Here is a 22,585-nt window from a genome sequence, read left to right on the forward strand (position 1 = left end):
TCAAACACACCTGAACCAGCTAATCAAGCTCTTACCAGATATACTAGAAGCCTCCTGGCAGGTGTGTTGAAGCAAGTTGGAGCTAAACTCAGCAGGACACCGGCCCTCCAGGACTGAGTTTGGACACCCCTGCTTTAATGTATATCTTACTAACAATCTTTAAGAAGTCCAACCATAAATGACTTACGGCTGGTACTAGGCTAAACTGCATGTTTGAGCTTTCTGAGAATAACTTGCAGTGAAATATCTAAGACAAATTACCAGAACAATTGTCAGTATACTTTAAATGTGTCAATAATAATTTAGTCCTGGGATCAGATAAAGTATTTTGGTATTCTATGATAAGACAAAGAGGGAAGTGGTGGAGAACAGAAGATCTTTTCCCACATCCTTAAAAAGTTCTTCTGAAATATGATGCAGATGTTGCACATCCACATGCTTTTTATCAGTTACAACATCTTAGAGATGAATTCACATGTTGGCCACAATCTGGTTCTATAACCATTTCCATCTTTGAAAACTTGCTTTGAGTGCAAATCATCTGCCAGAACAGAGAACAGCAATCCAAGTGAAATGCAATGTAATGGTTATACTTCACACACTCTGAACATTTGGACCAGAGACAGTGACTTTTTTATTATTCTCGTGTGGCTCTCCAATACTGTATGGCTTCAGTATGTAACAATTTGTCAGAACCACAAAGACACATGAAGGTCACTGAGGATAAGTGTGATAATCATACTGTATGTCTGAAATCATTACTACAAAAAATTCTGCTGACTTCACTCATGAAAAATAAATGTATTCCACTGGACTCTGGGTGTGTGTCTTTTAAACTATATACAAAGCATACTTTCAGTTTAGTCTTTTTAAGTACTTTTCTGAAATATACTTTAGGTACAAATCAGAAATAAACTTAAAATTGTATTTAAGTATGCCTACCTAGTACTGACAGAAATGTTTTATTATATTTGATCTAAACCTTCTCATTGTTAAATACTTAAAAATAAAAATATGTGTATTCTAAGCATATTTGCCTTGTAGTAGTTTTTACTCTTTTGAATTAAATGGCCTTTTCATTTTTTTATTTACTATAAATATTAAATTCAAGGCTTAAAGCTAGTCCTATAGGCTAAATAGCAGGTTAGCTCAGTTTAAACTGGGAATAACTTGCAGTGACATATCTTTAAAAAAGTCAGTGGTCTTATTTTACACCAGTAACGTGTTTCTTTTTTTCTGCATATAGTGGGCCCAGATTTATGCTAAGTATACTTGCAGCCAGACAAATTGTCAGTACTTCCAATGTTTGAATGATTGTTCCTTTCATTCATTCATTCATTCATTCATTCATTCATTCATTCATTCATTCATTCATTCATTCATTCATTCATCCATCCACCCATCCACCCACTCATCCACTCATCCATCCATCCATCCAATTCATTCATTCATTCATTCATTCATTCATTCATTCATTCATTCATTCATTCATTCATTCATTCATTCATCCATCCATCCATTAATTAATTAATTAATTCATTCATTCATTCATTCATTCATTTCCCTTCGGCTTAGTCCCTTTATTTATCAGCCTTAGCGGAATGAAGCACTAACTTATTCAGAATATGTTTTACACAGCGGATGCCCTTCCAGCTGCAACCCAGTATTAGGAAAGACCAATACACTCTCATATCCACATACACTACGGCCAATTTAGTTTAGTCAATTCACATGTACTGCATGTCTTTGTGGGGGAAACTGAAACACCTAGAGGAAACCCACACTAACATAGGGAGAACCCGAAAACTCCACACAGAAATGTTTACTGACTCAGTCTTGCTGTGCGGCGACATTGCTAACCACTAAGCCACCATGATTACTTCATTTTAGTTTAAACGCATTACTTTTGTTTTATATAGTGTACTTATATGTGCTAAATTGAAACAACTTCATGTTTACTTTATTTTAGTACTTATATATACCGTTATGTACACTAAATGCATGTGTAACTTAATTACATACTTGATTAGTGATACTAAAGTATACTTTACTTCTATAAAAAGTATATCACAAATAAGTTCTGAGTGTCTTTAAACATCCAAAAGTAATATACCATAAATGTTCTATTTCTGAGTAAAAATATGATCTGAAATAACTTCTGCTTATTCCATTTTTGCACACTTTGGGCTATTTTAACGATCTAGACGCAAAAGAACCATTCTTAAATTTAGTTTTAATTTTCCAGCAAATTAATAAATGAGCAATAATAATAAAGTGTGCTCAAAAAATTCAAAGTTATATACAAACACACATGCTGTGACCCATACGGCCCAAAACCCGACATGTGGACAAATCTAAAAAAAAAAAAAAAAAAAATATATATATATATATATATATATATATATATATATATATATATATATATATATATATATATATATATATATATATATATATATATATATATATATATATATATATATATATGTGCATATAATAAGTACTACTACTAATAATAATTACATTATATAAATGCAAATTGTCATGAATAAGCTTAATAAAGACCACCAAGATAAGGAAGGCATAGAGGTACTGGTTTTTATATTTATGTGGAAAATTATATTTTTTGTATCAATTTCATCCTTTGAATCTTTTTCATATGTTAGGATATTAGTGTATTGCTGTTCCTCCTGTGTGTATTCAGCAATGTGTAAACATTTAAGGTGTACAATTAATGCGCTCTGCACTGGACTTTAGATCTGCTTTCAGTTGGTAAATTGTGCACCCTAGTTCCTCAAAATAGCAATTCGTCAACAATGCACCTTAACACACCTCCACTCTAGACCATCACACCCATGAGTCCACAAAGAGGTGAAAAAGAATTTGCTATTCATTGCTAATGATATGGTAATGGTACGATAATGATAAAGGCTTTTAGTAAGCTGTAGACATGTTTCTTTTGCTGTTTAATATATGTGTATGTTGTTTATCCAACAATTCCAAACACATACATTTATACATTTAAAGATACCATATAGACACTATACACTACTATCAAACAAAACTATTATCATCAGATCATATGGGAGATAGTGATTATTTATAGTGATAATAATTAAAACACGGAGGGGAAAAGTTTAAATATACATGCAGGCATTACAGACTTTGAAGTTAAAAACAGGTTTGTTCCTTTGCAATTTAAAGAAAAGTACACCGTTATTTCACTGTACTTACGCGGTACTTTTCATGTTGAATATCTGGTTGTTACCCCCTTATTACCCAAGCATTACAGTTTGTTCCCTTATACAGTACATATGCAAACGTTATTTACTTACACTATGCGTATAGAAAAATACATCGTTATTTCACTGTACTTACGCTGTAATTTTCGTGTTGAATATCTGGTTGTTACCCCCTTATTACCCAAGCATTACAGTGTGTTTCCTTATACCTATTCATACGTTCATTATACTTAAACTATACGTACAGAAAAGTACACTTTTATTTTACTGTACTTACGCGGTACTTTGCGAGTTTTAAAAGAAAGCGTTACCCAGTCTTGTGCCTTATTGAACCAGATCTGTGATAGGGCCCTTTGTCTTCAGCAATGCTAAGTAAAGTTACAGTATAAAACATGAAAACTAATTATTTATTACAAGTATTGCACAAGTAAACTACTTGCATACCAATATTGCAGTACAAATTAAAAACTTAATTGTAGACTATAATTATAACACAATTACACAATTTCATTGTACATTTTTATACTTTTACATGCTAAAAAGGGGCCAATGTAGTCCCATGTAGTATTCAATAAATACACTTGTAAGCATTCTACTAGTACATAGAACTTTTTACATGAAGTACATTTAAATGTATACAGTACTTTAGCATTACCTACTGTAAGTATATGTATACAATGAACCTAAAATATGCTCCATTGCCTTAAGGGAATCTGATGAGAAATGCAAGAAGTTCAATCATTTCCTTATCAACCATAAAAAATGTTAGTCTTTTCCTAAACAATCTATGATAAAAATAGCAATTTTTATGGTATCTTGTGGCTTATCTTGATAAAGTGAGTGAGCACTGTGAGTCTGTGTTTATGTGTTTTTTTTTCTTTGGATGAAACTGAGAAAACCAGTGAACTCACACAGGGTTTATGCAGTCCCTTTGGGCATTCTGAACGCCTGTGCCGCAGGTCCTGGAGCAGTCGGACCAATCGCTCCATGAAGCCCAGCCTCCGTGCACACTTTCAGGCTGGGTGCCTTTCGTCACACACTCTCCATCAAAACACCACTGACAATAAAACAACAACCACGGCTTTCAGTTAGTCAGAGTATAAAAAATTGGGAAGAACTCCAGTTGAAGTCAGAATTATAAGCCCTCATGAATTACTAGCCCCGTTGTAAGTTTTAATCATCAATTTCTGTTTAACAGAGAGCAGATTTCAACACATTTCTAAACATAATAGTTTTAATAACTCATATCTAATCATTGAGTTATTGTTTCAGTTCATATTTTTTACTAGATATTTTCAGCTTAAAGTGTTAATTAAAGCCTTAACTAAGTTAATTAGGCAAATCATTGTATAAGAATAGACTATATGAAATCAATATTGATTAAGGGGGCTAATAATATTGACCTTAAAATATTTTATAAAAGATTAAAAACTGATTTTAATCTAGCCAAAACTAAACAAATTAAACTTTCTCTAGAAGAAAAAAATAAATAAATTGGAAAAACTGTGGGAAATTCATAATTTGGCAAATATTTAAAAAAAAAAAAAATTCACAGGAGGGCTAATAATTTTGACTTCACCCGTATCTGTTTTTTATAATGCAGTTAAATGGAAAGCTCAAAGAAAGGCTGTCATGCCTTGTCCTCTCCACACTTTGTCCCATCAACAGCACCATCCAGTCTGGAGTGGCAGGTTGAGCCCACTGTGCACCACAGGGTGCTGCAGATGTTCTGGAGAGTAAACACATTAAAGAATAACTTCAAAGAAGTTTTAGAAGTCTCTTTATTTCTTATCTGTTTTCATGTTTTGCTCAACTTGTATAGCAGTTTAACAAAAGGTTTTCTTTTCTTTTTAACTTTGACAACCATGCTTTATTTGGGCCTCATTTATGAAACACACGCAAAATTAATAAGCCAATGTTAAGCCTTTTTTAACAAGGTGTACATAACATTTCTGTCCCCAGAATGTGTCTACATTTAATCTCAAATCACCAGACAAATCATTTATGTAAAATGTAAAATCCCCTTCCTGGGTGGTCACAAAAACAGTTTTTGTGCGTCTCCTAATAGAATAAGCATATGAAAATTCTGTCATCATTTATTCACTTGTTCCAAACCTGTTTAAGTTTCTTTCTTCTTTAGCAGACAGAGAAAAATACAGTATTACTTTGTGCCATGTTTTTAGATCAGCATATCTTGCTTTGTGTCCAACAGAGAGATAAATCACACGTTTAGAACAATTTGAGTGTGAGTAAATGATGAACTGCTTCTTTAATGCAAAAAAGCATGAACATTCTGGGCTCTATTTTAAAGATCTAGACGCAAAGTCTAAAGCGCATGGTCCAAAAGCATTACGGGCATGTTTAAATTCACTTTTGCTATTTTAAGGATGGAAAAATGCTCAAAGTTATTTAAATGGTGGACTTTGTAAGTGGAAAAACTGAACGCTAAAAGTATAAGCCTCCTCTATTCAGCCTCTCTACTTTCTCTTTACTTTCATTCTTTACTTCACTCCTTTACTTTTGTGGATAAGGAAATGGTGTTGTACAACCTCCACTGAAGACATCCATTAGCCTACATATTTAATTTTATTTGTTAAGGGAAAAGATTTGTTTCAAAACTATTTCTAAATTCAGTTCTAATTTGCAGCAAACGAATAAATGAACAATAATAATGATGCGTGGTCAAAAAAACTGAGTTATATCCAAATACATGCCCTATAATCCCATATAATCCAAAACCAGACAGGTGGACAAATCTAAGCTTGCTTTTTAAACAAATTTAAATATGCATATAATAAATACTACTACTAATAATAATAAAATTATACAAAAGCAAATTGCCTTGAATAAACGGGAAAAAAAGCCCCGAGGTGAAGGCATGGAGGCAGTGAATTTCATATTTATGTAGATAATAATATTTTTTTGTAACATTTTAATCCTATTAATTCTTTTTTAAATGTAAAGATATTTGTGTATTGCTGTACATCCTTTGTGTATTAAGCAATGTTTAAGCAATTGGACCCACATAGATGCATAACTAATGTGCTCTGTGCTGGACTTCAGACCAGCTTTTACTTAGTCAATGGCTCGGTCTATTTCAGTTCCTCAAAATACAAACGCAAAACAATGCGCCTTAACACACCTCGTTTGAAAACCAGCACGCACATGAGTACACAACGTGGTGCAAATGAATTTGCTATTTAAACATCGTAGCGCAAAACATAAAAAATTACTGTTGCACTGGTCTAAAAAAAAGCAACAAATCATGGCAAACACGTCTTGCAGCTTATTGCGCCGGGTGTATGAAAGGGCTCTTTGTAATCAATTTCCTACCTTCCACTTGTTCCAAACCTGTTTGTTTTTCTTTATTCTGATGAACACAACATATTATTTTTGTTGGATGTCATTTTTTTTTACCAACTTGCAACATTCTTCAAAATATCTTATTTTTTACTTTTTATTTTTAAAAGAGAGAAAGTCATAAAGTTTGGAACCAATTGAGAGTGAGTAAATGTAAATCTTAGGGTAAACTTTCCATTTAATTGAAAGATTACACAACCATGTTTTAGAATTAAGGGGAAAACCTGATTTATAGTTCATTAGTATGGCGTCTGCAAACCTAATATTTCATTGAATAAATAATAATTCTGCATATGCTATTTCTAATTAGACTCTTTGGTATTTGCATCCCCCAGCATTAGTCAACACATTTCATGCAGTTGTACTTCATGGCCGGGGATTATGCTAACTGTGATCATCCTGCACAAATACAAATGACTGCAATTCATAGTTATTATCACCTATCCTTCTTACAAAATGTCTGATATCCCAAGAATGTGTCTGTGAAGTTTCAGCTATCATTGTTAAATGTGAAGCTGGGTTTTAGCTTCATTACTCCCTAATTTTGTTAGAGTCCTTATATTATGACCAAATTATTAATGATGCTCTATTAATAATAATGGATCTTATGGATATCAATGTTAAAAATATTGATTTTAATATTTTTCTGCTTCGCATTTTTGTAAAAAGCATTTGCATTTTACTTTTCATGATTCTTTGATAAATAAAAAAATCAAAAAGAATACTGTTGAATAGTAACACATCACAGCTTTCAGTAAAAAAAATTACATATGTACATTGTAAGAAAAACCAGTGCCATAAAATTCATTTGTATTGGGACAACATGAAGGAATTAAGTTAAGTTAGCGAGGCACAAAGTAACACTTTTTGGTTGTGGCAAAATATTGAACAAAGTAATGGGTTAGACAAACCATATTTACAAACACACAAGCTTCTCCTACAAATGAGCACTGGTTGTATGATCGCTGGACCTATGGTTGTGCCAAGACTAAAAATGTTACTATTTACCCTACCTGTAGGGCAAGTGGTAACAGACAGAGGGTTAGTTGTACAAGCTTAAAAAATCTGATTTCACTCAATTAATTTAAATTCAGTTTGTTTTAAATAGTATATTTCCTCAGTAATTTACAATTTTTTTTGCTTTATTTTACACAGCACGGCATGTTTATTTATTTATCTATTTGTTAAACACATTTATATTTATTTGCATTATTATACATTATTATACAATGTATTTATTTGCATTATTAGCAATAAAAAAGTCTATTAAGAAAATATTTTCTATTAAAAAAACATTTTTATATCAAAGGTTCTGATTATTTAAACATTATTTTGTTCATTTAATTGGTGTCCAACAGTGTGTGGTTTATTTTTAACACCCTGTTGCAAATAACCCTGCTGTGTCATGCTTTCCTGAAAACCTCAAAAGCATGTCATGGTTAACCCTGAGCGAATACCCGAAAACTCTGTATTACATATTATGCCCAATGTCATGTCCAATGCTCCCCTAATAGTTTTTACAAATTAAAGTGGATTAAACATAATACAAATCCCCATCTACCAAAAAAAAAAAAAAAAAATTAATAATAATAATAATTAATAAAAATCAATAACTGTGTTTTTTAGCTCATTTGAAATAAATAATTTGAATAAAGGGCAAACATAATTTTTTGACTTTATTCAGTATTGATACTGCAATAATCAGATAAATGTCTATTAAGCAATGCATCTAAATAATAGTAAGAAATCTGAAGGATCACACTTTAAAAAAGGTCTATGATCAAAATTTTCCCCATGTTTTTAAGTTAATAATATATTAATAAAGTATTAAAGTTAACTATTTCCCAGTTCTGTATTGTTTTTGGAAGGACATCTGTTATGTAAAACATATGCTGGAATAGTTGGCAGTTCATTTGGCGTGGTGACCCCTGACAAATATGAGACTAAACTGAAAGAAAATAAATGAATGAATGAGTTAATCATGTTTCAAACATGTTTTGTTTAAATTATCAATGTAATTAAGTTTAAATGACTCATGAATAAAAAAACATATGAAATAAATTATATATATATATATATATATATATATATATATATATATATATATATATATATATATATATATATATATATATATATATATATACATACATATATATAAACAACTATAAATAAGTGATAAAAACTGTTTTTACAGTACATGAAAAGACATTATAAAACAACAACAAAAAGGGTGGCACAGTGCTTCAGTGGGTAACACTGTCACCTCACAGCAAGAAGGTTGGTGGTTCAAGTACAGGCTGGGTCAATTGGCATTTCTGTGTTGAGTTTATATGTTCTTCCTGTGTTGGCATGGGTTCTCCTACAGTCCAAAAGTTAAGTGGATTAACTAAATTGGCCATAGTGTGTGAATGAGTGTTTCCCAATACTGGGTTGCAGCTGGAAGAGCATTCGGTGCATAAAAACAGGCTGGAATAGTTGGCGGTCCATTCCGCTCTGACGACCCCTGATAAATAAAGGGACTAAGCCGGAAGAAAATAAATGAATGAACAATTACAATAGTATTTTAATATTTTAAGTCGTAATAAGTCAAATAATATATATAACCACAGTGGTTCAGTAGGTAGTGCTGTCGCCTCACAGCAAGAAGGTTGCTGGTTCGAACCTTGGCTCAGTTGGCGTTTCTGTGTGGAGTTTGCATGTTCTTCCTGCATTCGCGTGGGTTTCCTCCCGGTGCTCCGGTTTGCATGGTCCAAAGACATGCGGTACAGGTGAATTGGGTAGGCTAAATTTTCCGTAGTGTATGAGTGTGTGTTTGTGAATGTGTGTGTGGATGTTTCCCAGAGATGGGTTGTGGTTGGAAGGGCATCCGCTGCATAAAAACTTGCTGGATAAGTTGGCGGTTCATTCTGCTGTGGCGACCCCGGATTAATTGGGGGACTAAGCCGACAAGAACATGAATAAATATAAATATTTTCAAATAAATAATATGAAGCAAAGGCTTTTAAAAATTTGAACAAACCTAATTACAATGTCAATATCACACAAATGTCATAGTAAAGTCACATAATTGTGGCATATATTGAAAATCTGTAATGCCAGAACTTATTTAATATTCACCAATATTTGTAGGCAACAGCAATCCTTGCATTTGTGTTTTAAACCAAACAATCATTCATAGAATTTCTAAACCCCTGTAATTTATTCTGGTGTCATTTCTTGAACTGTAGCGGCCCTGATAAGTAAACTGAAGGCTTTATCGACGTCCGAACAACCGAGTGGCAACACTTTTGCTGTGCCCGTGACATTTGGCCAGTAATTGAAAGATGCCCAGTATCTTCCAACAGCTGCTGCAGAAAGAGCACATCTCCAACAGTCCTGCAATCTGATGCCCTTTTCCCTGTTTCATTCTGCAAGATGCCAAACATAAACAAGATATGCAGCTTTTCTTCCATCATTGTACAAGCTTAGCTAAAATAAAATAGTAAAATGCTCTTCAATGGTTCATAAAGTACTGCTTCAATGTAAAACATACTATACTGATGATGTGAGATTTCCCTCTAAACAGCTGGGAATCAGATGGTACTGATGGAACTAAAAACTTAGACTTCCTCTGGGATGGAAAGTGTGTGTGTGGTCTCTGCAGACGCTTGAACTAATAGGGGTTTTTGTTGAGCGGTTCACATTATAACAGTGAGAAACCCCAAACAGCCTGTGGGCCTGGAAGTGAGCTGCTTAATGGGATACTTTTATAATGAGATAAAAACCCATGAAAAACACATGACTTCTTTGTTGAATAGACCATCATGGGTGCACTGAATACTGCAGAGTAGCTCTACTTTCTGAACTCTGTCAGAAGCGCTTATATATTTATTTTTTAGTAGGTTACATTATTGCCAACATTTTTTTTTCAAACAATTCCCAGCAGATGTTTGTTTCCGAATGTCTTTCATCATCTGTATTTCATAAAGCGATAATTTAAGAATTAAATTATTAATTACATGCTGCACGTGTAACCCATTTTTCTCAGTAGTTTGGCATCAGACAGCTGTCTGCAGGGGGAAATAGAGGTATTTCTGGGTTTGAGGAAAAAAAAAAACCTTACATCTACTTCGTCACAGAGCAGTGAACTGGATCCATACTGCAGCTTGCACTGATGAGCAGCGCTGTACAGGACACCAGGGGGAGCAGGGTGAAGATCCAGCTCATTTCTGACAGGAGGGTCATCCAGACACCAGCCCCAACCTCGACTGCGGAGAACAAGACAAAAACACAGCAAACACTCAGGCAAAACTTTCTGCTTTGGTTTAATTCAGAGGTCATTCTGACTACTCTGTAATGAATTGAAATGTATTCACATCCTATTTACATTCGACTAAAGATTTTAGAATTAAGCTTTTGATGTCTGTCATCATATTTTATGAAGTCATTACTCTAAAATTATGATATTTGTTGTAATATACCCTTTAATTGTGTAAAGGATACTAAACTGCCCTCAAATGCACATACAGTCGAAGTCAAAATTATTAGCCCTCCTGTGATTTGTTTTCTAATATTCCCTAAATGATGTTTAACAAAGCAAGGAAGTTTTCACAGTATTTCCTATAATATTATTTCTTCTGGAAAAAAAAGTCTCATTGGTTTTATTTTGGCTAGAATAAAGTAACAAATAATAAATATATACGCAGTTTTATTTTAACCATTTTAATGTCAATGTTATTAGCCCCCTTATATATTTTTTGACTGTCTACAGAACAAACTAAAATGTATAGAAATGTGCTAAAAAAATTCTTTCTGTTAAACAAAAATTGGGGAAAACAATAAACAGGGGGGGCTTATAATTCAGGGGGTTTAATAATTCTGATTGCAAATATATTTATGTAATAATTTTATCATTTTTAAAATAAAATAATTTTTGTAGCATTTCAATCCTTTAATTTCGTTTTCATATGTAGAGATTAAAGTTAAAGTTGTGTATCGTGTACAACCTGTGTGTATTAAGCAATGTGAAAGTGTTTGGACCCACACAGGTGCACAAGTAATGCACTCTGCGCTGGACATTAGACCAGCTTTTAGGATTGTCAATTGTGCAGTCTATTTCAGTTTCACAAAACAGCAAAATGCCAACAATGCGCCTTAACAAACTTCCTTTATAGAACAGCACACCCATGAGTCCAGAAACTGGCGCTTTTTGCTATTTAAACAATGTGGCTCAAAACTTGAAAATTAGGGTTGCGCTGGTCTGAAAAAAGCAACAAAACACGCTCAACATGTCTTGTACCTTATTGTATGATATAGCCCTTAAACTATATGCAAGCAGGAAAGCAAGGTTTTTGAAAGTTTAAAAGACATGACTGAAGTAAATTTACGTTTTTACTTTTAGAAAATTGCTATAGGCAACATAGGCCTGCATATCCATAGACAGAAAATATAGGGGACACTGAAATACACAAGGTCATTTTGACCTTTATAACTATTCAAGTTAGAAATACAATCCTCTTTATTTACTCCCTCAATCACTCACTTCACTTGAGCTTATTCTCTGTTTATTAGGGGTCTCCACAGCAGAGTGAACTGCCAATTAATTGTTTTTCAGACTGGACGCCCTTGCTATACTAACTCAGCACTGAGTACAACACTCACACACTCTCTCATTCAGTCACACACCATGGCCAATTGCATTTATACAAATCACCTATGTCTTCAGACTGTGGGGAAAACCAGAGCTCTCAGAGGACACGCACACAAACACAGGGAGCATGCAAACTCCACACAGGAAGGCATCCTGGTCCAGTCAGGATTCAAACCAGCAACCTTCTTGCTGTGAGCCAACTTATCCAGCATATGTTTTACACTGTGGATGCCCTTCCAGCTGCAACCCAGCACTGGAAAACATCCATACACACATTCTCACACATGCACTACAGACAATTTCATTCATTCAATCATTCATTTTCTTTTCGGCTTAGTCCCTTTATTAATCCGAGGTAGACACAGTGGAATGTACCGCCAATTTATCCAGCACATGATTAACGCAGCAGATGTCCTTCCAGCTGCAACCTGGTACTGGGAAACATTCATTCATGCTTATTTATACACATGCACTACAGAAAATTTAGCTTACCCAATTCTATAGCACATATCATTGGACATTGGTCTTCCAGAGCACCTGCAGAAAACCCCCGCCAACACGGAGAGAACATGCGAGCTCCACAAAGAAATGCCAAGTGACCAAGCCAAGGTTCTAACCAGCAACCTTCTTGCTGTGAGGTGACCCTCATATTTACACATATTTAGGAAATGGGCGACTATAAGTTTACTTTAACAAACTTGCTAAATAACAAAGTGAATAAGCTTTCAAAATGAGTGCACTGGGGTGTGTTTTCTAAACAATGATGTAACTTGCCACTGAACTAGTTCGATGCATTGTTTGATAAAAGAGCGATGTAGTGACGAGTGTTTCTCAAAACCTGTAGTTTCTCTCTCGCAGATCCATCATTTGAACCATGTTAGTTCTAACATAAACTGTCCATAATAAAGATTTAAATGTGAAGCTCTTTTTTAAAGAAAACGCCATACTTTTTTTTTTTTTTGTGCAAATTGTTTTAGGCTACGTGGTTGCACATTTTTTAAAAATCCAATATTAACCTGCTTTCCATCTTAATTAAAATATTCTGCTTTCCTTTTTACTGTCCATACTGTATCACCTATAACTTTCTTCATGAGCCATGGCTGCATCCAAAATGGCATAAATGACTTTAAAGTGCACTGCGAAGGGAGTGCAATTGTCAATATGACGACGCTTAAACTAAATTGTAAAAAATACTTTGAAAGCAAAAAAAATCAGTTGCGGGATGGTTTCGGCGTTAACATGTTGCATTAACACGAGACCCTTATCACGCGATAAAAAAATAGCGAAGTTAATCTATTGTAAAAGTTTGTTAATGAGCTGGGTCTATTTTATGCAAGCTATGATGACTTTCACCTTGATGTTTTAGCGCGGATGTATACCTGACCGATGAGCCGTCTGACAAAAAAGTGCCCTTCTGAATCAAATCAGCAGTATGCCTGACTTTAACTGCAGTTCGGCAGTTTCACTTTAACTCATGAATATTTCATTCATGCCGCCATGACAAACTGGGGTATTAGAAGCAAATAAGGAGTAAGGACTGGTGAGAGAGTTATGGAATTTAATAAGGCACACCAAATGAAAAAAAAAAAAAAAACTTCTGCATTTCGCGATATGTGTGTGCATGCATGTGTGTGTGTGGGCAGTCCTTTACTGACAGCCACGTGTGTGGATTTTGTCAAAAAATATGGTGCCAAAAAAGCCACAAATATATGCACACTCCACGTCTTAATTCCATTTATGTTTAGTTCAGTTGTGACTTTAGTCGGATTAAGGTGATCAAAAATCGCTGTTTGGAGCTTTTATAGGCCTACAGGTCAAAATTCATGTTTAACTGAATAAACAGTTAGTAAACACAAATACATCTTATTGAACATCATTTATTTTCATCACCAATTATCATAGATCAGTTTCTCAAGCAGTTTGTGATGCATTTTGTAAACTGGAGATGAGCCCATGGTCTTTTGCGCCACCTGGCTTGAGAAACCCGTTCTCAAAGACTTATAGTCATTATTTGGGTAGCACACATATTCTGAATGCCTTCGGCATAATTCAAATAAGATTAATTTTGGAATTAATCTAGAATAATATAGATTAAAAAAAAATCCATGCTCACCTATAAAAAAATACACCTAAGTGAGATGACTTTAATGTTTTATGTAATCATTCCGAGTTAAATTTTGGAACTTTTTAATGAATAGGCGATGGGAATAGAACACAGCCAGGAACTCTGCTTCTAACTACAGCTCTAGAGGTGTAGTTGCAAACTTACAGTTTGCAAATGTTCAGTGGAACAAGGGATTTGGGAAACACAAAATCAACAAACTATGTTTGTAATGATGGAACTTGCAACCTTAGTTGGCTAACAGTGGTTTTTGGAAATGCACCCCAAGTAGTTGTAGTGTTAAAGTCTGTGTGAAATAAAATTGTACAATGTTTATTTAGCTAGCGCACATTGATATTTTTTAGAAAAACAATTAATCCTTGCAAGTTAATTTACAGATTTTTTTTCTTTGTTTGTTTGTTTTGGTCAATCAATCTTCAATCCGAACATTTGCTTTCACATTTAAAGTGGTGGTCATTCTTTGTTGAGGTCAGTTTGAAGACTTCAGCCACAATATTTTTAGTCATGACCCTCTTACTGTCCATTTTCTATAAATGAATGAGGCACAAAAAGAAAGCCCCACCACCTACTAAAAATTTTGTTTCAATTGGAAGTATATCAACATACTGAAATAAAAGTTTCAGAAACTTCAGGTACAAGCAGACTTTAAGCTTTCATAGAGTAGATCTAGTATTTGTTCAATTATGTTGCATTATCAGAAAGTAAAATAAATAAATGTTGTGTTGCTTCATTCCATATTTGGGTAAATACAGATAAACCTATCAATTCGGTTACATTTGAATTACACCCATACATCTGGTTTGTCCATGTAAAACCCATTATTGGGTTAAAACATCACAGCATTGTTTAGAGTAGTCTAGCACAAAAAAGAGAAAACAAATACATTATTGTTAGGACTTCCTCACTACTGTATATAGCAGAGATACAAGACAACCTACACAAACTTCCTGAAAGTATTCTGTAAAGATTTTTCCTTTGATGCACTGATTCTTTGTTGTTCTGATGTTGGGCCTTCAGTCCACACATTTAGAAAAAAGTGCACTGAATTTTGCCTTTAACCAGTATTTTCACACTGCAGTGAAAAAATTAAGCTTTTAGAATAAAAAAAAAAGAAAAAAATTGCAACTCATTGGAATTACAAGCCTCAGCTCACATATTTGTAAAGTACGTTGATCTTGGTACATTTTGTTCATTACCCATCATTACCCTGCAGGATAAAGTTTATTCATGGGGCTGTGAGACAATAAATAAGAAGAGCGGAGCTGCGGCAAAATAATGGATAAAAAGAGTGAGGCTATGGTCAAATAAATAAATAAGTTAAAAAAAGAGCGACTGCGACTGCTGCTTTCTCCGTTCGCCATGCTGGAGAGGAACAGTCTGCGCAAATAGAGCGCAGAGTGGGTGTCCTTGACTACAGCTCTCCTCTGATACCCTGCTTCTGGTAGGAAAGTCTCAATAATACACACACACGTATCCAGGGGGGGTCGTACGTGAAAGAGGATTTGCACATTCTCATTCAGGATGAACTCGCAAGTTTTAAACATTCAAAACTTTTTGTACACTCCTATACATTTGCAAATGGTGTTTTGCATTTGTGAAACGTATTTTATGAAAATGTATTTTTATTTTGAGCATGTGAAATTTTTTTGTGAATATAAATAAATATTTTACGCACGTGAATTTGGTTTTATGCACGTGAATTTGGCTACGCATGTGTAAATCGTGTCTTTTGCGTGAATTACTTTTGAGTCTTATCTCTCTCCATAATGCCCAGACCCGAATGTAATGTGAGTGTGGGTCGTCCGGAGAAAAGGGAGGGGGGACAAGCGTGCTCTGGCCCGGTTCAAGGCAACTTTACATAGTGTGAGTACGACCTCAATCTCCGGCTCTGCTGCTTTCAGAAAAAACAGCACAGTGACAGACATGAAGGATGCAGACCTCAAGTAACGTTTGTGAGAAACACTACAGTAAGAACATTCCCAATAATTATTTAATGTATTTGTTGTGGAGTTGCAACGTTGAGTCACACACACACACAACGGGATTAAAGCGACTATGGACACACTATACAGTACCTACACACAGTTATGTCCAAAGAGCTTACAAAAGATGATTTTCATCATAGGTGCCCTTTAAACTAATTATGTTTTCGAAAGAAAATGTAAGAAGAAAGTACACTGAAACAACATAATTTTTCTTTGATTTTACATTGCTTTTATCTCTCTTTTGGATCCTTGTTTAACCGGACTTGAACCTAAGCACTCTGCATCACAAGTACAACACTGCACAAAGTTGCCCATATGGACAAAGACAGGTAAGGCATAAAAATAATACTTTATACATTGGCAATATGTCCCTGTAAATATCATTAGAGTGAAATAATAAAATAAATAAATAAATAAATAAATAAATAAATAACAATAGCACTTTATTTTGATGGTGAAGTGTAACAAAAATGACAAATAAATGGCAGTCAAATGTATATTGATGAAAGTTTTTACGGTTTAACAAAAGTGTAAGCTGATGTAAGAATTTCCTTGTGTTTTGGGTATACATCTACACAACCAAACTTTCAAATCTGTCCAGTGATGTCTAATCTGTAAAGGATGAAACTAGCTTAGAAAAATAAAGAAAAAATATAAAGAAACAGCATATCGTACAAACAATGTGCTGTAACACTGTAAATAATGTTTGGATCTTTTAGCCAAACTTGAGTTAGGGTGTACATTACCTGAACCGTGCCTGGGCATGTTTGACCCACATTTCCTGGTTCGTTTGACAAGTATGAGTTCTTCAATGGAAGAGGTGTGCCAGAGCGAGATTCGGTTGGGCTTTGGCGTGGTACGCTTGTAATGTAAGTGCAAAGCACACCTGAGCACAAAACTCAAGACACAACGTTACTTTTAAAGGACTGTTTGACTGTAGGGATTTATTAATTATTCTTACTTTTCCATAAACGTGAGCTGGCATAGTTTTTTAAAGACGCAAACCCCTCACTGCACGTCAGCTGCACCTCCAGAAAACCTCCTATTACGTGCACACAATGCCTTTATCAAAGAACGAGCGTCAAAAGTCTGTATCTGTTCAGCAAAAGCTTTGTCTGGGTGTTACTGCATTCCAAAATGACTTAAAATAATACAAAACAATATAACAAGAGCAATGTCCACTGTACTGAGCGAGAGTGCTTCTTCTAACTGAATAGTCACATCATGGATGATGTAAGCGTGCTCCGGCTCGGAAGGTAAAATGCAATGTGAGCGTGGGCTGTTGGGGGAGAGGGGAGTAGAGCTTAGATTGGGCCCAAAAAATTCTATTTGACCCTACCGAAGCTTATGCACCTTGTGTCCGAGCCCAAATGGGTTTGACACATTAACTGTATTTATGAGCCTGAGCCTGATTTAAACCCGACTATTTTCTAAAACATAGGCCATTATAACAGACGTTCTCAAGTACAATTCTGAGTTCTTGGAACTACAGCAATTAGTTTAGATTTATCTTAGTGAATATTGCAACAAGGACGAGGAAGCATGTAAACTGCATTGTTTGTTTATACAGAATGGATCGTAACAAAAGAGGACATTGAAGGCTGACTATCTTCCGATTTTCTGCCATGACAAGCATGCTTCATGACATGTTTCTGTTCACCCTGGAAGTCCCTGCTTTTACGCCTCCTTTACAATGCACACATGAGCAGAGCATGAGCTGTCCATGTTTTTTTTTTTTTCGGGTTCCATGTTAACAGACAAATATTAGGGCTTTTATACAGCACGCAGAAGCAGTGCATCAGTGCGGAGCGTGAGCAGAGCTGAAACTGCAGTGCCATGATCATTCTGTGCTGGGTCTATTTTTGCCACTCCTCAGGCTCAATTAAAGTGAGAGTGCATTGATAATGACCAAAACACATTGAATGACAGTAAAACTGAGCAATTATACGCAACCAATTTATCAATAAGGGGATAGATCGATATTTGCACATCAAAATGGACAAATAATTTGACATTTAGCATCAATACAGGCATGAAAAGCCATGCTGACTTTTGGAGAACAGTATCATGCAATTTGTGGTACATATGGACTTAGGTTTCTAATAGGTTTCTAATAGGTTTCATGTCAAAATTACAACATGTCGGGCTTTAAGTCTATGTTTGCAATGAAGCTCAAATAAAACACACAGCAGCTTGAACTGGCACGCAGGCTAATTGAATACATACTGCTGCAAATATCCTCTTGAACGCCCACAATTGTTTTTGTACGGTTGAGTAAAGAGACTAAACTGTTCATATAACAAGGCAAATCTGTTTCTGGACACATGCCATCTAAGCCTCTCAAACCACATAGTCCTCCCTACAAATTCTTTGTAAACCACACTATATTAAAAACAACAACAACAACAACAAGCATAGTTAGCAGCATTAGTGTCTGTTTCCAGATTTACATCACAGGTCAGTAACACACTCAAATGGATTTCTAAAAAATGAAAGACAATAACTAAAAGAGAAGTGGAATGGAAGTGTGGTATGTCTTTCTGGAAAACAAAATGTCTATAAAATCTGCACATTAGGCCTATACAAAACCTTCAAATGCAGAGACTTTGACTTTGTGAACCTTCAAAGTTAAACAACTATTATTATTAATTATAGTTAATATAATATTTTTTTTAACTAATAACTTTTCTAATAAAAATATGGAGTAATATGAAATATTTTTGATTTAGCTTAATTCAGTTTAAATTAAATTCATGCAATGTTTGCTTTGCCTTGATTCAATGTCAGAAACAAAACAAACAAAACAAAAATTTAAATTAGTTAATTTAAAAATGTTCACATAATAACTGTTTTTCTATTGCAAATGTGTGAACAGCTTTTAACAAATCTTTTAAGATTAAAACAAAGTTTTTCAGAACAAATAGATTCCTATAAGGAAAAGCTTCTTTTTTTATTGGTAAAAACTCCTAAGTTTGTTTTTAAAAGCCAATATAATGATTTTTATGTAAGAGACATTTTTCCTTTTAAAATCTAAAGGATGTGACATTTAATGTATGGGTGGTTCTGAGAGAGTGATGGCAATGAATGCCTTTCTTGGTTATCATAATGCAGAAAGAGTAATGTGTTGTGAAGAGACATGGATTAATGACGTACAATGCTTAGAGTATACAGTATAAGTACACCCCTCACAAATCTATCTTTTCAATCTCATATTTTTAATAGGAAGCTTTATAATATCATATTTTTGAATATACTTTAGATTAGTCAGTACTGAAGCCAAATCTGGAGCTTATCTAACAACTTAAGATAACAGTTCAAAAACTAAACTCAAATTCATGTTATAGAAAAATAAAATATTAAATACAAATTTAAAAAAGAGGAAAATTAAGAAAAGCAAAATAAATAAATAATAAAAGAATTTAGTTAAAATTTTGTAGTTTTTTTCTTTTTTTGCAATGTTTTGTTTGAATTTAGTTGTAAAAGCTTTCCATTTCTAAATATGTTTGGTGACTAAAATATTATTGTAAGAAATATATCTGTTTAATAAATATATTTTGTTTTAATGCCTCAAAATGCACTGCACTCACTGAGAAATTAATAACAATATTCATTCATTCATTCATAGATTTTCTTGTCGGCTTAGTCCCTTTATTAATCCGGGGTTGCCACAGCGGTATGAACCGACAACTTATCCAGTACATTTTTACCAAGCGGATGCCCTTCCAGCCGCAACCCATCTCCGGGAAACATCCAGACACACTCATTCATACATACACTCATGCACTACAGACAATTTAGCCTACCCAATTCACCTGTACCGCATGTCTTTGGACTGTGGGGGAAACCGGAGTACCCGGAGGAAACCCACACAAATGCAGAGAGAACATGCAAACTCCACACAGAAAAGTCAATGACCCAACGACCTTCTTACTGTGAGGCGACAGCACTACCTACTGCGCCACTGCGTCGCCTGAATAACAATATTCATTTTCAAAATGGGCTGTTCTCAGTTATGCAGAGCACTGTAAAGCCAGATCTCCACAATTTATAATCAAGGATACTTTATGCTCATCCTGTCATAACTTGAATTTTAATCATTTTATTCACGTCGTCTCTCAACATTACGCCTGTGTGCATTGCAGATTTTGTGAACACATAGCCATATCAATATGATAAGATGCTCCTCTATTCCTGCATCCTTACTGCTTTCATTTGTTATGTGTTTACTTTGTCATTGGGAGGAAAGGGCACAGCACAAATTTGCATTTACATTAACTAAACATCACTCTCAGCAGCACGGATGCCATCTGGATTTTTGTTTAGTAATATATTGCTGCAAAATCATTTACATCTTCTTTAAAAATGGCTAATCAGAAAATGAAATAGAACTCTGAGGAATTTAAATCATGTTGAGTTTGGGTGATTTCACAGCTGTTATACGTTTTCTTTGCTCCAAGGTTATAAATGATACACTGAGACATTTTTTTCTGCCATTCTGGTTCTGTTTTACAACAGACCGACTGCTCTAAAACGAACCAGTTGAAACAAACCAAAATGCAATCATGTGACATCATCCACATTAGTCATGGCTAGATCAATTTACAGAACTGTATTTTGATTGGTCAGAAGGGATATGTGGGATACTCACATGGATGTAAAAAAAAGAGCAAAGGAAAAGTTAGCAGGCAGTATGGACACGCATCACAACTCCACGTTTGTTAATGATGTGGTGGAAAAATTCATTTTTGTTTTTACTAAAACATTGATTTATGTAAAACTTCTCTTTCTTACTAGAAACACCATATATTAAGGCATGTTATTATCATCAGCTCAAAAAGTTCATTGTTTCAAATAAAGCATAACTGCTCGCACTTTTAGACGGCATTGTAAAACAAAAACAGGACACGGCAGATTTAGTTCTTCTTGGCTTTATGGCTGTACATCAAGACAACGACAAGGTTTGTCTGAGCTCGGGTCAACTATGGCTCATTATTATATGCATATAGTATAGTATATAGCATTAGTAATGTCTCGGCTGTGTATTTAAAACATGGCGGCTTCTTTATTTTCATTCTCCTGCTTCTTCGAGTGACGTTTCTCTGTAAACCAAGAGTTCAACTGCATGTTTAACTCTGCCTTATGGTATCCTTTTGACCTGCTTGGTACCCTTTGCAAAGGGTTACCAAAAAGTGGTACCGCTCAGTGGAAACGGGCCATTATTGCGCTGGGTGTATGATAGAGCTCTTTGTCTCTTGACCACTAAGAGTGTCTCTTTTTGAAAATGCCATGACAGCGACCTGCTATAATTGCGGAAAAGTGTAAACAATTCTCTTTCTCATCCCAGAATGCACATTGCAGCTGAATACGGCAGCTGTTTTAGCCCAAAAGGTGAATTGCATTTTGCATTTGGGTCAGTTTATGTCCTAACCACAACAAAACCACTCTAGAGTTTGTTCGAAAGCAAATTTGGCCCTTGTTTGGTCTGCTTTTAGAGCACATTCAAGTACAATTGCCACTTTTACAATTGCCCAAATGCACTGCATCAAAAAAGATAAACAAACTCTAGTATGTTTTAACCAAACTAAATGAGGCAGGTGTGAAAGGACCTTTTATGTGAATTTAATGTGCAATTCCACCACTGGTTTCGCTAAACACAGAGATCTAAAAAATCATACTGTAAGACATTAGCTATGTTTCCACCCCAAGATGTGAATTAAATTTATGTTCAAATCTAGAATTTTGCATAAAAGATTTGCCAATAAAGCACTGTTTCCACCCACTGATTTAAAGGGAAAAATATCGGCACTTTGTAAAAAACTGGTGCCAAACACCATAAAGAAAAACAGAATTTGCTGTGTTAAGAGAAGCTTTTTGAGTCTATTCCTTATTTAATAAATTACATGCGCCTCAAAAGACAATGCAGAAACAAAATACATGTAAGGTGACATGTGGAGGCATGAGACGCAAAGCGCAGATGCTCTTGACAGTTCCGGAAGTAAATATTTATATAGCTAGAGACCGAGCACAGGTGGTGCGTAGGCCCTATTGGAATTGCTCGGTTTTTCTTCTTCTTCTTCTTCTTCTTCTTCTTCTTCTTCTTCTTCTTCTTCTTCTTCTTCTCTAGAATGAATTGTATTTTTGAGGGTCTAAACATGCTCGAAAGCTCACTAAACTTTCTACACACACAGGATGTGGCAAAAATGTACATTTGTTATAGGATTCGGAAGTGGGTGTGGCAAAATGC

The 22,585-nt window shown here is 34.7% G+C and overlaps 1 protein-coding gene across 3 annotated transcripts in view; it reads right to left on the minus strand.

Moving 5' to 3' along the window:
* The window catches only part of adamts7 (ADAM metallopeptidase with thrombospondin type 1 motif 7), a 189,911-nt gene that overhangs the window by 99,505 nt on the left and 67,821 nt on the right, over positions 1–22,585 (minus strand). For all 3 annotated transcript variants that reach the window (XM_087261907.1, XM_087261909.1, XM_087261908.1), the window contains exons 9-11: positions 10,708–10,852; positions 4,879–4,971; positions 4,154–4,299 (exon numbers count right to left, since the gene is read on the minus strand). In XM_087261907.1, the coding sequence (XP_087118033.1) occupies positions 4,154–4,299; positions 4,879–4,971; positions 10,708–10,852 (384 nt within the window). The remainder of the gene's footprint in view (positions 1–4,153; positions 4,300–4,878; positions 4,972–10,707; positions 10,853–22,585) is intronic.

The sequence above is a fragment of the Danio rerio genome, chromosome 7 (assembly GCF_052040795.2).
Source record: "Danio rerio strain M-AB ecotype USA chromosome 7, GRCz13ab, whole genome shotgun sequence".
NCBI classification, from domain to species: domain Eukaryota; kingdom Metazoa; phylum Chordata; class Actinopteri; order Cypriniformes; family Danionidae; genus Danio; species Danio rerio.